The sequence below is a fragment of the Malus sylvestris genome, chromosome 5 (assembly GCF_916048215.2).
Source record: "Malus sylvestris chromosome 5, drMalSylv7.2, whole genome shotgun sequence".
NCBI classification, from domain to species: Eukaryota; Viridiplantae; Streptophyta; class Magnoliopsida; order Rosales; family Rosaceae; genus Malus; species Malus sylvestris.
In genome coordinates, this window is record NC_062264.1 from 36,284,876 (window position 1) to 36,298,908 (window position 14,033).

The following is a 14,033-nucleotide window of genomic DNA, read 5'->3' on the forward strand; positions in this document are numbered from 1 at the left end:
TCATGAATGTTGACATGAATGATGGTCATGAATGTTTATGTATGATTGTCATGAGTGATGCTTATGAATGTTTATGTATGAATGACATGAGTAATGCTCATGTATAATTTGGAGTACTGGGTGTACTTTTGATCACCTGGTTGGTGGCATGATGGAGAGTACGGGTTGTACGTTTCATCACCTGGTTGGTGGCATGAATGGCTAGTTGCCAAATGATATTAGAGTACGAGTTGTACATTTCATCACATGGTTGTCGATAATAGCGGCGGGTTGCCGAATAATTGTGGAGTACTGGGCGTACTTTTGATCACCTGGTTGGTGGTAATAGCGGCGGGTTGCTGAATAATTGTGGAGTACTGGGCGTACTTTTGATGACCTGGTTGGTGCTATTTTAGGCTTATGGGCCTTCGCTTTCCACACAACATTCTAGCCCATTTATTTTGGGCTTTGCCTTTTTTTTTTTATATATTTTTTTTTACCTCTGATGGGGTTTATACAGATGTTTCCGAAATATAAGAAAAATAAATTACATCATTAAAAAATAAATAAAGCATTCGTTGGTGGACTACACTTCCCTTCATGATGAAAGTTTCATCTTTTTCAGCATGTTGATGGACATCTTCTTTGGTGGTCGACAAAAGCACAAGTACTGGCTTTTTCCTTTCTGTATTCCTTTTCCAATTGCTTTGCCAGTTCATCAATTATGGGGTGGAGCAGTTGGAAATGATTTCCTTCGCTGTTTTTAGTAAAGTGGGAACATGTCTTCATCAATCATAAACTCACCTTACCTTACAGCCAATCATCATCTTATCACACCAAAAGCTTCAGCTTCATTGTCACCTCCACGTGAAGCCCACCCTGTATCACTAATTCAAGAGTGCCAGCGTTTTTTGACAGCATCACATATGGCTTCTTTCGGATCTCTAACTTCCGTGACTGTCTCAGCATTTACCCCACGACTAGCACAGATCTGTTTAGCTTTCTCCAACAGTGCCAGCGCAAACTTCCTGTGACTTTCTTGGGAAGAGTTAACAAACTCCTGACCGGAAGACATAGGATATCGGCACCCATCACTTGGAGCACAGATCTCGCAATTTGGTACGTGTCTCGGTTGGAGAGTTTGGAGAAGGAGGTGAGGATTCTCTGCTTGAGCTCTACCATGGCCATGTGGGTCGAGGGGGAAGAAGAAGCGGAAGAAGCAGATGACTTTGAAGAGGAGTTTGGTGGTTGCTGCAAAACACATGGTTTCGAATTGATGTGGTATAGTTTCGTACATAAATCGTAATCTTTGTACGATTCACGCGGGAACACCTTCCTCGCGATGCACTCGCAGATCAGAGTGGCCTGATCGAACGAGGAGTCGATTGAAGGGTTCGCCAGTTACGAATCTCAAGAGGCACAATAACCAATAAGATTGACGAGGTTCGCGTGTTGAACCAAACTCAACATGATAACTTCAGAACAAAACTCTCTGCTCCCTTGCAATCCCTTCCTGTCAAGTTTTTTCACTGTCACAATTTGGTTAATGCTGTCCAAGCAAGACCTCCAGAGACATCATTTGTGAACGCAAATGCTGAATCGCAAAGTTAATCACAGAATTGGATTAATTCAACATTGAATTGCGGATTATGTTCTTCTCTGCAACTTCCTGTGTGGTGGTTCGGACGGCGAGGCCATGGAAAGAAGTTCTTCTATCAACTTGGAAATCTGGCTATCGCTAATGTCTTGGAGAGAAAATCACAAGTCAGGCCGTTCTTCTGGCGGGTCAGCCCGAGATGGCGGGAGCACTGCCTCTTTGGAAATGACGGCTAGTTTGCCAGGCTTAAGGCCCTGTTTGGCAAACTCCCGAGCTGCATATCCGGCTAAGACTCCACCGCCGAGGATTACGTACTTGAAGTTCTTCGCCCCCATTGATAGCTGATCGATAAGGCAAACACGCGTTTCGATTCTTGGAAGGAGCATCAAGTCTTCTGATAGGCCCTTCAGTATGGGAGCTCCTCATGCTAATTTTTACATGGTAAGGCTTTGTTGAAGAGGAAGACAGCATAAAAGAATGATTTGATGAACAAGAAGATGAATGTGAGGGGGAAGATGATGATGCATGTGAGATTTTTGTATGGGGAAAGGAAGATGCCACTGACATTTTTGTGTTCTTTTGCTTTCTGAGTAATTTGGGATGTGTGATTTTGCAGATTCACGGCGGAGGTGAAAAAAATGAGAGAGGACCGACACAACTTTTCGTATCGTTTCCCACAGACGGCGCCAATGTTGATGCACAAAACCAGAGGTCTTGGAACAACGTAAATCCGACCGTGAATCTGCAAGAAAGTAAATAATACAAGATGTATCGTGGTTCACCCCAAGGTTTGGGCTACGTCCACACTGAATATGTATTTATTTGAGAGTATTTGTGAGGGAGAGAGTGTGAGAGCTTTGCTCTAGATAGGAGAGGCTTAGGGTTTGTGAGGGTGAGGAGACCCTTTTATAGAATAAGAGCTCATCTCCTAATTACATAGTTGCCCCTTCCTTTATTACATAATTACATTTAAGTCCCTCGAGTATTTATACGAGGTCTAAATACGAGGCCCTAAATATGGTATAAACAGATGTCAACTTGAAATGTTGTCTGAGATGAAGGTAGAAGATGAATTGTCATGAAAAAATGTATTTCCACTCGACAAGCATATGAACATGCCCTTTAGAGAATTTTAGGTCAGGTGATTTGTTCACGTGACATGCATGACCACTGACATACCATTGGTATTGTTGATATGCTTGTTAGACCATCTGAACTAGCAAATAAAAACCACAAAACTAATAGCTAATTGGATCAAAAGTAAATAACAATGTAATAACATCTTATTGAGAGGTCGAACAAGATACGTGATTAGACTGTCTGATCTAAAACTTTTTCAGTCAAACTGTCAGGGCATAATCGCAGTACTATGCGTCTAATTAGCTTACTCTATTTTGCACTCTCCAGCTCATATTTCCAATAAGATTATTGTGGAAATTTAGTGTTTTGATTTAATTATATAACTTGGTGTGCTATCGACATTCAAAGCCAATGGGAAAAGGTCAATCTTTCTAGTTTACAAGAAACTAAAAACTTCCCCCTTACGTGGGTTGGTCTAATTGAACATACAAGTTTATCCGCTTTTTAGCACCCGAGTTTAAATATCTTTCTTTGTGAATCAAACGAAATTATACATTGTTGGAATTCAAAGCCTATACCAATCACCAATTACCAAACATGTGTATATAGTACAAATATACGTACGCGAATCCCACCAATGGAGAAAAATTAGCTGTTTATCATCAAAGATTTGACATTCTTATATGTCCCAACACATAAAACAACAAAGATTTGGGGTTTATTTTTATTTTATTTTTTGTTTAAATTATCCAAACAAGCAATATCAAAAGAGTAGTTGTTGTGACTTGTGAATTGAATAAAAAGGAAGCAGAATGGGTGGGTAATAAGTGTATAGTCATCGTTTTGATACACAATTTGCAAATTGCAAATTGCAAGAGCAAAATTGACTAGCACTACCAGCAGACTCATAGGCATGTTTGTTGATGTTGGGAGAATTTGTGAGTTAGTAGCACCAAATCTGCCTTATTAGATGGAGATTTTGACCTCTTCCTTCTACCCTTACCTGAATTGATATCTTTGGAAAATTACAGTTTTGAGCTTGGGTGTATCGGTTCAGATTGATAGAACTGAATCCGTTAAGAAATGGTTCGGTTCATGTCAAATTGCAGGTCACTAGTTAAACTTTAAAGAGCAAGAGAACATTTTTCAGTAACTTTGGTCATGGATTCAAAGAGTTCTCAAATCACCCGTTAAGGAACTGTTAACAAGCAGTTCAAGTTCGGATTGGACATTCTCTACCGGTTAGCATAATGGTTCGTCAAAGAGTGATTCGTTAAAAGGTGCAGTTCATGGCCAATACGATACAAATACGAAAGAAAAGACTTGTCGCCAGATATATATATGTATCAATATATGATAAGTAGATAAAGAGGAAAGAATCATTCCAGAGAACAAGACAAACAATGTTCTATAAATTTAAGTGGGTTTGGGGACAAATAATTACGAGATGAGTGGTTCTTTGTATCCTCACGTTTCGTCGTTATACACGGGTCAATTTTATTTAAAAGAAAAATAATGTTGGATGATGGTGCTCGTTTTCATGTGATATCACACTTGATTTTAGAAACTGTCAACTTTGGTAAATCAACTCATCACCCCAAAGCAACCACCATCAACACCACTTGTGCCGCCATTGCCATCGCCATCGCCGACGACTCCCATGAACATCAACCTTCTTTCTCCAGCAGCAACACTCTCCTCTCTCTCTCTCTCTCTCTCGACAAATCATCAACCCCTAAACTCTGATTTTATTTTTTCCATTGTAACCAATCATCTTCTCTAAAAAAAAAAATGAGTTTTAATGAAACACTCATAGTATTGTTCACTTTTAACGTTAAGGACATTTTTACTCTAAAAAGTCACTCCTAGTACTCTTCACTTACAACACCTTTTTGTCATTTTGGTTAAAACTCAAAGTTTTCAATCTCTTTTAATTAGTTTTCCTAAAAAAATCTCCAAAAAAAAAAAAAAAAGTGTGAGAGTAAATTAGGTGTCTAGAGAAATAAGAGTGTCCAGAGATGAAATTTCGGTGTACACACAACCTCCCTTATAAGATATAATCCAGCAATGGTTTTGGCCCAATTTGAAGCCCAAAGCTCCAGAGTTGTGGCAGCCCTGGCCCCTGAGGAACGGTGGCACCTTGTTTGGCATGGTAGAGCCATTCCCAAGCATGCTTTCATGACTTGCTTGGTAATTAAGGATTTATTAACCACCACAGATTAACTTGCTACATAGGATGTCCGAGAAAACACCGAGTCATGTTTTCCGTCACCACACTATGGAAGGGATCATCCCTACAAAGATTGGAGTCTTACCAGAGGGGTTTCATGTCAGCTGCTGCATGATTCCTTCTGCACTAGTTCAATGTTGATAGGCAAGTGGAAGAGACCGGCAGACTGAGCTTTATCGGCTGATCAACAAACTGAAGTTAAACCTTTCATCTACCATGTTTGAATTGGAAGAATAAATTCATCCTGAGGTCAGAACTGAGAAAGCAAATACATGTCATTGTAATCCTCAAGTTAGTAACTTGCCGAAAACTTACAGCCTTCAATAATATCTGTCATATTGAGATAAATACACCCAAAGCTTGTGCAAGGGGTTATTCGAGTCACAGTACAGGGGATAAATCACATAACCATAAAATATCAGAAGATAGTATCCTGTAGTGCTTTTTCTCTTTCAAACTCTGATATGCCCTTTGCACTTAAGCCGATGCTAATTTCTAAACTTCACTTTTTCTTCAACATAAATGCATCAGATTCTTTTGAGTGAGGCTTTCAGATGTGGTTGAAGACTGGTGAGATTTGTGGCCATCTGAACCTCATAAGACAATTCTTCATCTACCAACTTAAAAACTCGGGTTATCTCTCTCACCTATGCCCAAAACAGAAAAGCATCATAATTTATTCAAAGTTCATTTTTAAGGACAGATAAATCATTTTTGTTATTGAAACCATCAAGATTGGTTTATAATTCATAGAACAAAATATCTAAAATCAGACATCTTAGAAACTAACTCATATTTCTTTTCAACTTGTGGTCGCCTCCACGGATAAGATACTAGATTTCATAAATCTCTAAACCAAAAGAATAACTAGTATACTAAAAAAACATCAAGGGAAAGGACTCCAAGCGAATCTAGATATGATATTCTGTCACCTATTCTGTAGATATACTTCGGTTTTGTCTTTCCCTATTTTAAGGCCCTGACCTCATCCGATTCTTATACTTTCTATTTTGCTTTTGTTCATACTAAACCCCCACCCATTTTGCAAATTTTCGACACATTGCACCAGGCAAATTCATATTGAACAGATCTTGAAAGGTTCGAAAGAAAAAAAGTTGTAAAATGTTCATCTCTCTTTGTAATATCTCAAGATCCTTGTGGCACCTCATCGGCCATGATTCTAGCAGCAAAATCATCATACTTGTCAAAGAAGCTCTCAACTGTGCCAATATAGCTTATATGTTATACCTATAAACTCTACAGCACCAATATCCTGCCAGCACAATCTTACTGCCAACTGTACAACAACAACAACAACAACAACAAAGCCTTTTCCCACTAAGTGGGGTCGGCTATATGAATCCTAGAACGCCATTGCGCTCGGTTTTGTGTCATGTCCTCCGTTCGATCCAAGTACTCTAAGTCTTTTCTTAGAGTCTCTTCTAAAGTTTTCCTAGGTCTTCCTCTACCCCTTCGGCCCTGAACCTCTGTCCCGTAGTCACATCTTCGAACCGGAGCGTCAGTCGGCCTTCTTTGCCCATGTCCAAATCACCGGAACCGATTTTCTCTCATCTTTCCTTCAATTTCGGCTACTCCTACTTTACCTCGGATATCCTCATGCCCAATCTTATCCTTTCTCGTGTGCCCACACATCCCACGAAGCATCCTCATCTCCGCTACACCCATTTTGTGTACGTGTTGATGCTTCACCGTCCAACATTCTGTGCCATACAACATCGTTGGCCTTATTGTCGTCCTATAAAATTTTCCCTTGAGCTTCAGTGGCCTACGACGGTCACATAACACGCCGGATGCACTCTTACACTTCATCCGTCCAGGTCGTATTCTATGGTTGAGATCTCCATCTAATTCTCCGTTCTCTTGCAAGATAGATCCTAGGCAGCAAAAACGGTCGCTTTTTGTGATCTTCGCTAGATTGCTCCGGTCATTAGTGTGGATAAGTATATAAATGAATAGAGATAGGAAAGCAAACACAAGATGTACGTGGTTCACCCAGATTGGCTACGTCCACGGAATAGAAGAGTTCTCATTAATTGTGAAGGGTTTACACAAGTACATAGGTTCAAGCTCTCCTTTAGTGAGTACAAGTGAATGATTTAGTACAAATGACATTAGGAAATATTGTGCGAGAATGATCTCGTAATCACGAAACTTCTAAGTATCGGAGTGTGGTATCGTCTTGACTTGCCTTATCTGTCTCATAGGTAGATGTGGCATCTTCTCTGGAAGTACTCTTCCTCCATCCAGGGATGGTATCTTTAACTGGTGGAGATGCACAAGGTAATGTATCAATTTCACTTGAAGCTTACTTGTAGTTTCAGGCTTGGTCAAGCGCGATACAAACCATGTAGTAGGAGTCTCCCAAGTCGCCGAGCTAGGGGATCTGCTGAAAGAGGTGACAGACAAGGTAAGCAATCAGAGCTCCGGCTGATTGTTCACCTTCTCCCCATCTTGCAGCAGCATGAAGGATAAAGAGAAGAAAGATGAGAAGAGATGATATGGGATACTTTTGCTTTTGAAGAAGTAACTTTCCACAGGCTTATTCTTGAACTGAGCTGGAGGGTTTTCTGGTTTCCTCCAGAGCCGACTGAAGAATTTGAGGGTCAAAACAAGTCCATCAAATCTAGAGTACGTTCGACCCTGCTGATATGGGATACTTTTGCTTTTGACAGAGTAATGGATGTATCGGCACGTGTGCTGTTACGCTTGTCTCCACATGCTTCCTTGTATCCTTCGCACTTGCCCTATCTGTTCCTCAAGCAGATGCGGTATCTTCCCTGGAAACATAAGATGTTGAAGATGAGTACTCGAGAGCAATGCCAGGTAAGTAATCAGGTAAGGGGTTCCAGGCAGTCAGTTCCTGGCTGGAAGCTTGATTCCAAGTGTTGACTGATTGCTCTCTTTCTCCTTGTCTTGCAGGTAACAACAAGGCCAAAGGAAAAGACAGGGAAAAAGCATGATATGGGATACTCTTGCTTTTAACCCTGATGATATGAGATATTCTTGCTCTAGTATAGCTTGTTTGCAAAGGTATTATCGGGGGGAAAGAAAGCTGAATATTTCGAAAGGCTTCGTTGGGAGTGCCCTCTCAAATATGAGGAAGGGTTGAACATTTTTGCAGGTCTGCCTGTCCGTTGGGGATGGAGGTCGACATATATAGGAGTCTCCCTAACAACAAGTAGTAATGCTATTCCTTTACCCTGCTTGGTCATAGCACGGTAGTGGGAGCTGCCAGCTTCACATGTTTTAACTCTGTCAGAGCACTTTGAAAAAGTGGTCTGTGCTCTCGAGAAGTCTTCGACAGAATGCCCATAATTTCCGCAAAGCTGAGTGTGCGTGTGACAAGTGCTGACAAGGCTAGAAAAGTAGGTGCCTCTTCGATTTCTGAGATCGGCCCTCGTGGTCTCTGAGCAGCCCAGCTTTTGAGAAAGCGAGCGTCTCTTCGATTGATTCGGAGAACGATGCATCTTCGATTTTTAAGAAAGCAATCATGATGGGGGTCTGGCTCTCGAGATTCGGGGAGCAGTGTCACTTCGATTTTTGAGAAAGTAATCATGTTGGGAGTCTGGCTCTCGAGATTCGGAGGGCGGTGCCTCTTCGATTTTGGAGCAAGCAATCTTGTTGGGAGTGTTTTCTCGAATGTGAGTAAAGGTTGGGCATGTTTGCTAGTCTACCTTGCCACGAAGCACAGAGGTTGACACACAGGGATTTTCCAATTATCCAGCAATGGTACTGTTCCTTTACCCTCTCTTCGATTTTTGAGAAAGTAGTCATGTTGGGAGTCTGGCTCTCGAGATTCGGAGGACGGTGCCTCTTCGATTTTGGAGCAAGCAATCTTATTGGTAGTGTTTTCTCGAGTGTGAGTAAAGGTTGGGCATGTTTACTAGTCTACCTTGCCACGAAGCACAGAGGTTGACACACAGGAACTTTCCAATTATCCAGCAGTGGTACTGTTCCTTTACCCTTGTGGGTAATAATATGGTAGCTAGACCTTCAAAATTTATGGGTCTAAACTTTGTTAGTGCTGTTTCTTTGCTATTCTTTTACCTTTCTTGGTCAGAGCGATGTAGTGGGAGCTGCAAGCTTTACGTGCTCAATTTTGGCAGAGAACTTTGGCAAAATTATCTGTGGTACCCATGAGCTAGTGTTGCGTGTGGGAAGTGGGTGATTGAACAGTAAGATTCATGTGTTTTCTACTTCCTCAGAAGTCTTCGACAGAATGCCCATAATTTCCGCAAAGCTGAGTGTGCGTGTGACAGGTGCTGACAAGGCTGGAAAAGTAGGTGCCTCTTCGATTTCTGAGATCGGCCCTCGTGGTCTCTGAGGAGCCCAGCTTTTGAGAAAGCGAGCGCCTCTTCGATTTCTGAGATCGGCCTTCGTGGTCTTTGAGCAGCCTAACTTTTGAGAAAGCAAACGCCTCTTCGATTTCTGAGATCAACCCTCGTGGTCTCTAAGCAGCCCAGCTTTTGAGAAAGCAAACGCCTCTTCGATTTCTGAGCAGGCGCCTCTTCGATTTCTGAAGATCCGTCGAGTGCAGATTTTTATAGGGGCTGGCATTAAGTTCCAAAGCACACTTGAATCTCCACCAGTAGAAGCTCCATTCTTGCACTTCTAAGATCTTGATTTGTCCAACCTCTTCTCTCTTCAACACCTTTGAAAATGTCTGGCCCCTCCGACCGTCGTTTTGACTTGAACCTTGTTGAAGAGGCAGCCCCGCCTTCTCCAGACAACATATGGCGCCCATCCTTCGTCTCCCCTACTGGTCCTCTTACCGTTGGGGATTCCGTGATGAAGAATGATATGACTGCTGCGGTGGTGGCCAGGAACCTTCTCACTCCCAAAGATAACAGACTACTTTCCAAACGGTCTGATGAGTTAGCTGTTAAGGATTCGCTGGCTCTCAGTGTTCAGTGTGCAGGTTCTGTGTCTAATATGGCCCAACGCCTATTTGCTCGAACCCGCCAAGTTGAATCATTGGCGGCTGAGGTGATGAATCTCAAACAGGAGATTAGAGGGCTTAAGCATGAGAATAAACAGTTGCACCGGCTCGCACATGACTATGCTACAAACATGAAGAGGAAGCTTGACCAGATGAAGGAAACTGATGGTCAGGTTTTACTTGATCATCAGAGATTTGTGGGTTTGTTCCAAAGGCATTTATTGCCTTCGTCTTCTGGGGCTGTACCGCGTAATGAAGCTCCAAATAATCAACCTCTGATGCCTCCTCCTTCTAGGGTTCTGTCCAGTACTGAGGTTCCGAATGATCCCCCTCCGGTGCCTTCTCTTTCTGGGGCTCTACCGACTGCTGAGACTTCTCCTAAGCAACCCTTGTGAAGGCTCCCTCTTGTTTGTTTATTTTGACTCATGTATATGTACACATTTGTAGCTTATCGGGGATATCAATAAATAAGTTTTCCTTCATTTCAACGTATTGTGTTAAATACACCAAAACCTTCTTCGCTAAGTTCTTTGAATTTTCTTTTGTTGAAGCTTGTATGTTGAAGCTTTCTGAGTGGAGCATGTAGGTTGGGGTAGTGTTCCCTTAATTTCCCGAGTGAGGAAAACTTCTCGATTGGAGACTTGGAAAATCCAAGTCACTGAGTGGGATCGGCTATATGAATCTTAGAACGCCATTGTGCTCGGTCCTGTGTCATGTCCTTCGTTAGATCCAAGTACTCTAAGTCTTTTCTTAGAGTCTCTTCCAAAGTTTTCCTAGGTCTTCCTCTACCCCTTCGGCCCTGAACCTCTGTCCCATAGTCGCATCTTCTAATCGGAGCGTCAGTAGGCCTTCGTTGCACATGTCCAAACCACCGTAACCGATTTTCTCTCATCTTGCCTTTAATTTCGGCTACTCCTACTTTACCCCGGATATCCTCATTCTTAATCTTATCCTTTCTCGTGTGCCCACACATCCAACGAAGCATCCTCATCTCCGCTACACCCATTTTGTGTATGTGTTGATGCTTCACCGCCCAACATTCTGTGCCATACAGCATCGCTGGCCTTATTGCCGTCCTATAAAATTTTCCCTTGAGCTTCAGTGGCATACGGCGGTCACACAACACGCCGGATGCACTCTTCCACTTCATCCATCCAGCTTGTATTCTATGGTTGAGATCTCCATCTAATTCTCCGTTCTTTTGCAAGATAGATCCTAGGTAACGAAAACGGTCGCTCTTTGGTATTTCTTGATCTCCGATCCTCACCCCTAACTCGTTTTGGCCTCCATTTGCACTGAACTTGCACTCCATATATTCTGTCTTTGATCGGCTTAGGCGAAGACCTTTAGATTCCAACACTTCTCTCCAAAGGTTAAGCTTTGCATTTACCCCTTCCTGAGTTTCATCTATCAACACTATATCGTCTGCGAAAAGCATACACCAAGGAATATCATCTTGAATATGTCCTGTTAACTCATCCATTACCAACGCAAAAAGGTAAGGACTTAAGGATGAGCCTTGATGTAATCCTACAGTTATGGGAAAGCTTTCGGTTTGTCCTTCATGAGTTCTTACGGCAGTCTTTGCTCCTTCATACATATCCTTTATAGCTTGGATATATGCTACTCGTACTCCTTTCTTCTCTAAAATCCTCCAAAGAATGTCTCTTAGGACCCTATCATACGCTTTTTCCAAATCTATAAAGACCATGTGTAAATCCTTTTTCCCATCTCTATATCTTTCCATCAATCTTCGTAAGAGATAGATTGCCTCAATATTTATATATATCAATTTATTTCTTCTACAGAAGATTACTTGTAGCAGGAAAATAAACAGCATGCATTTTTTGAGCCAGTTCTATGGAACTTCGACATGAATAATGGTAATTATTGTATCCAAAGATCAGCTTAAATTACCTTAGAAGCATTGCCCACAAGCTCGCTCTGAAGCTTTATTACTTTCTCTTCTGCATCATACGTCCCTTTCTAAAGGAATTATATGAACAAAAAATTCAGCAGATCAAATAAAGCACCAAGTAGGAGACATGAAAACTTGTTGAAAAAAATTCATACAATTGTTTTCAGAGTCATGCAGATAGAAGCCATAATTATCAGCTAAACTTGCATTCACTTTTTACAAAAGTAAGCATTCCAAAATTAGGAACTGTAAATTCCATATCAAGTAAATTTCTTTTGCAAATGGGGAAACCAAATCAAATCAAATCAACTCCTTGGTAGCAAATACCTAAAGAAATCTCAAATATACCTGATTTCCAGAAGAGACAACAAAAATTAGAAGCTCTGAAGAAAGAAAAAGAATAACCCCACTATTTTCAATAGGGTAGTGCTAACCACACACCCATTTTTACTTCCCACACACCCCTCTCAATGTTTGGCCGTCGAAGCGAATGAATTGGAGAAGATAAATAGTAAAAAATTAACAACGGTGTGTGAGAGGTAAAAATAGATGTGTGAATAACACTTCTCTTTTCAATACACCTTGAATATGGTAAGTTATCCATTCCATTCCAATCCAATCCTACGAAACCGAAAGTTGCATTGGAAATGGCCCACATGGGTATGTACATTAGTGAATCTGGGTCATCAAAAGACTCGATCTTTATTTGAATGGAGTTGTTTGTAAATGCTAAAGCACGTAAATTTTCAATTCCTTTCAAAAATAACAGAAGAAATGAGAAGAAAAAACAAAAGGGCAGCGACATATTGGTCAAAATTAACAAAAGAAAGTTTGAGAGGGGCAATTCAATAGAGTTAGAGGAAGCAGTCACCTGAACTTCGACAAGGCCGGTGCTTTGAGAAATGACAACTTCAATGGAACCATCTGGTTTGGGCCTCCAAAACCCACTCTCAGCGTGCATTGGCTCCCCAGAATTCAATTTCCATGTCTTCTGAGTGTAAGCTATGAAGGGCTGCGATGAAATTGTAACCAGATCGTCAGAGGCAAGCAAAGAAGATAAGATAATCAGAGAGCGAGTTTACTGTTTACTCGCTGACCGAGTCAACTCGCTGACTCAGTTGCTGAAAAGAGAAAGTGGGAGGGCCGGGCGTACGTACCTTGCCGGAATGAGAGAAATTGAGGTGCTCGACGTAAGAGAAGGAGTTGATGGTGGGAAACCCACCTTCTCCTTGTCCTTTCCATGTACCCAGCAGATACGAGATTGGTGCTATTGCTGGGTGCATGGGTATGTCCGGTGATGCTGTAGCAGTGACACCCTCCATCTTCTTATCTCCGGCAGCAGGCTGAGGCTAACAGTAAAAAATGGCTTTGCTATTCTCGTCTTCTTTTGCCTCTGCTCTGCCGCGCGTGCCTAGTGCTCGTCCAATTACCAAAGTTTTAATCTTCATCGTCGGCTAAGTCCTTTATTAATTTATTTCTTAATTTACCAAAAAACAATGAGAGAAATGTTTAGATTATGCGCCAAGTCTAAAACGTTATTAGGTTCGGTTTTGCGCAAAATTTTTAACACTCTATATCTTTTTATAATCTCTTTCAAAATTTTATTAGATCTTCATTTACCATTTTAACCCTGAATATCTGTCTCATAAACTTATTTTCCAAACAAACATGAATTAAGAGACAAAAATAAATGATTTAGACTCATTGACAAGATGTGGCTCCGACAATAAAATATTGTATCTTTATATCATAGAAATTAAGAATTAGACTGCTTACGAAAGTAATTGTTCTGGGTCTATTTTTTTTCATCATTTTTTTTATTTGGAAAGTGATCATCTTTGGATTTCTTCTACAAAATTCACCTAATTAAGGGATTCGAGACTTTGAAATTTGATCCAACGGTTAAAAATTAGGACTCATTTACAAAGTTATAATAACTTTAGTTGTTGGATTAAATTTTAAGGATCTGAATATCCTGATTTGATAGATTTGATGGAAATGATCCCTTTCCTTTTTTCCTCTAATTTTACCGATTGCAAATTAGTAAACATGCAAGGTATTTTGGCTCCCCATATCTAACAAAGAGCTCATGATCACGAGAGATTTTTTAGTGTGACCGATACACAGGATGATACATTACGTATCATTATGCAAATGGTAGGATATGTATGCTAAAAAGTTAATAACTTAAAAAATAAAATTTCACACCACTGCTATTAAAACACGTCACAACTAAAAATTGGTCGATGATCACAATTAACTTGGAAAA

At 40.9% G+C, this 14,033-nt stretch overlaps 2 protein-coding genes across 2 annotated transcripts; one reads left to right on the forward strand and one right to left on the reverse strand.

The window, feature by feature from the left end:
• Nucleotides 1–5,143: 5,143 nt before the first annotated feature.
• Nucleotides 5,144–13,207, reverse strand: LOC126622222 (peroxynitrite isomerase Rv2717c). Its single transcript, XM_050290901.1, has 4 exons — nucleotides 12,922–13,207; nucleotides 12,636–12,776; nucleotides 11,764–11,832; nucleotides 5,144–5,533 (listed from the first exon to the last, which is right to left on the reverse strand). Exons 1-4 carry the CDS (start codon nucleotides 13,084–13,086, stop codon nucleotides 5,414–5,416), a joined length of 495 nt encoding a protein of 164 aa, XP_050146858.1. The 5' UTR covers nucleotides 13,087–13,207; the 3' UTR covers nucleotides 5,144–5,413.
• LOC126622221 (uncharacterized) lies at nucleotides 7,827–10,328 on the forward strand. Its single transcript, XM_050290900.1, has one exon. The coding sequence runs from the start codon at nucleotides 9,567–9,569 to the stop codon at nucleotides 10,239–10,241; it is 675 nt and encodes a 224-aa protein (XP_050146857.1). The 5' UTR covers nucleotides 7,827–9,566; the 3' UTR covers nucleotides 10,242–10,328.
• Nucleotides 13,208–14,033: the final 826 nt, after the last annotated feature.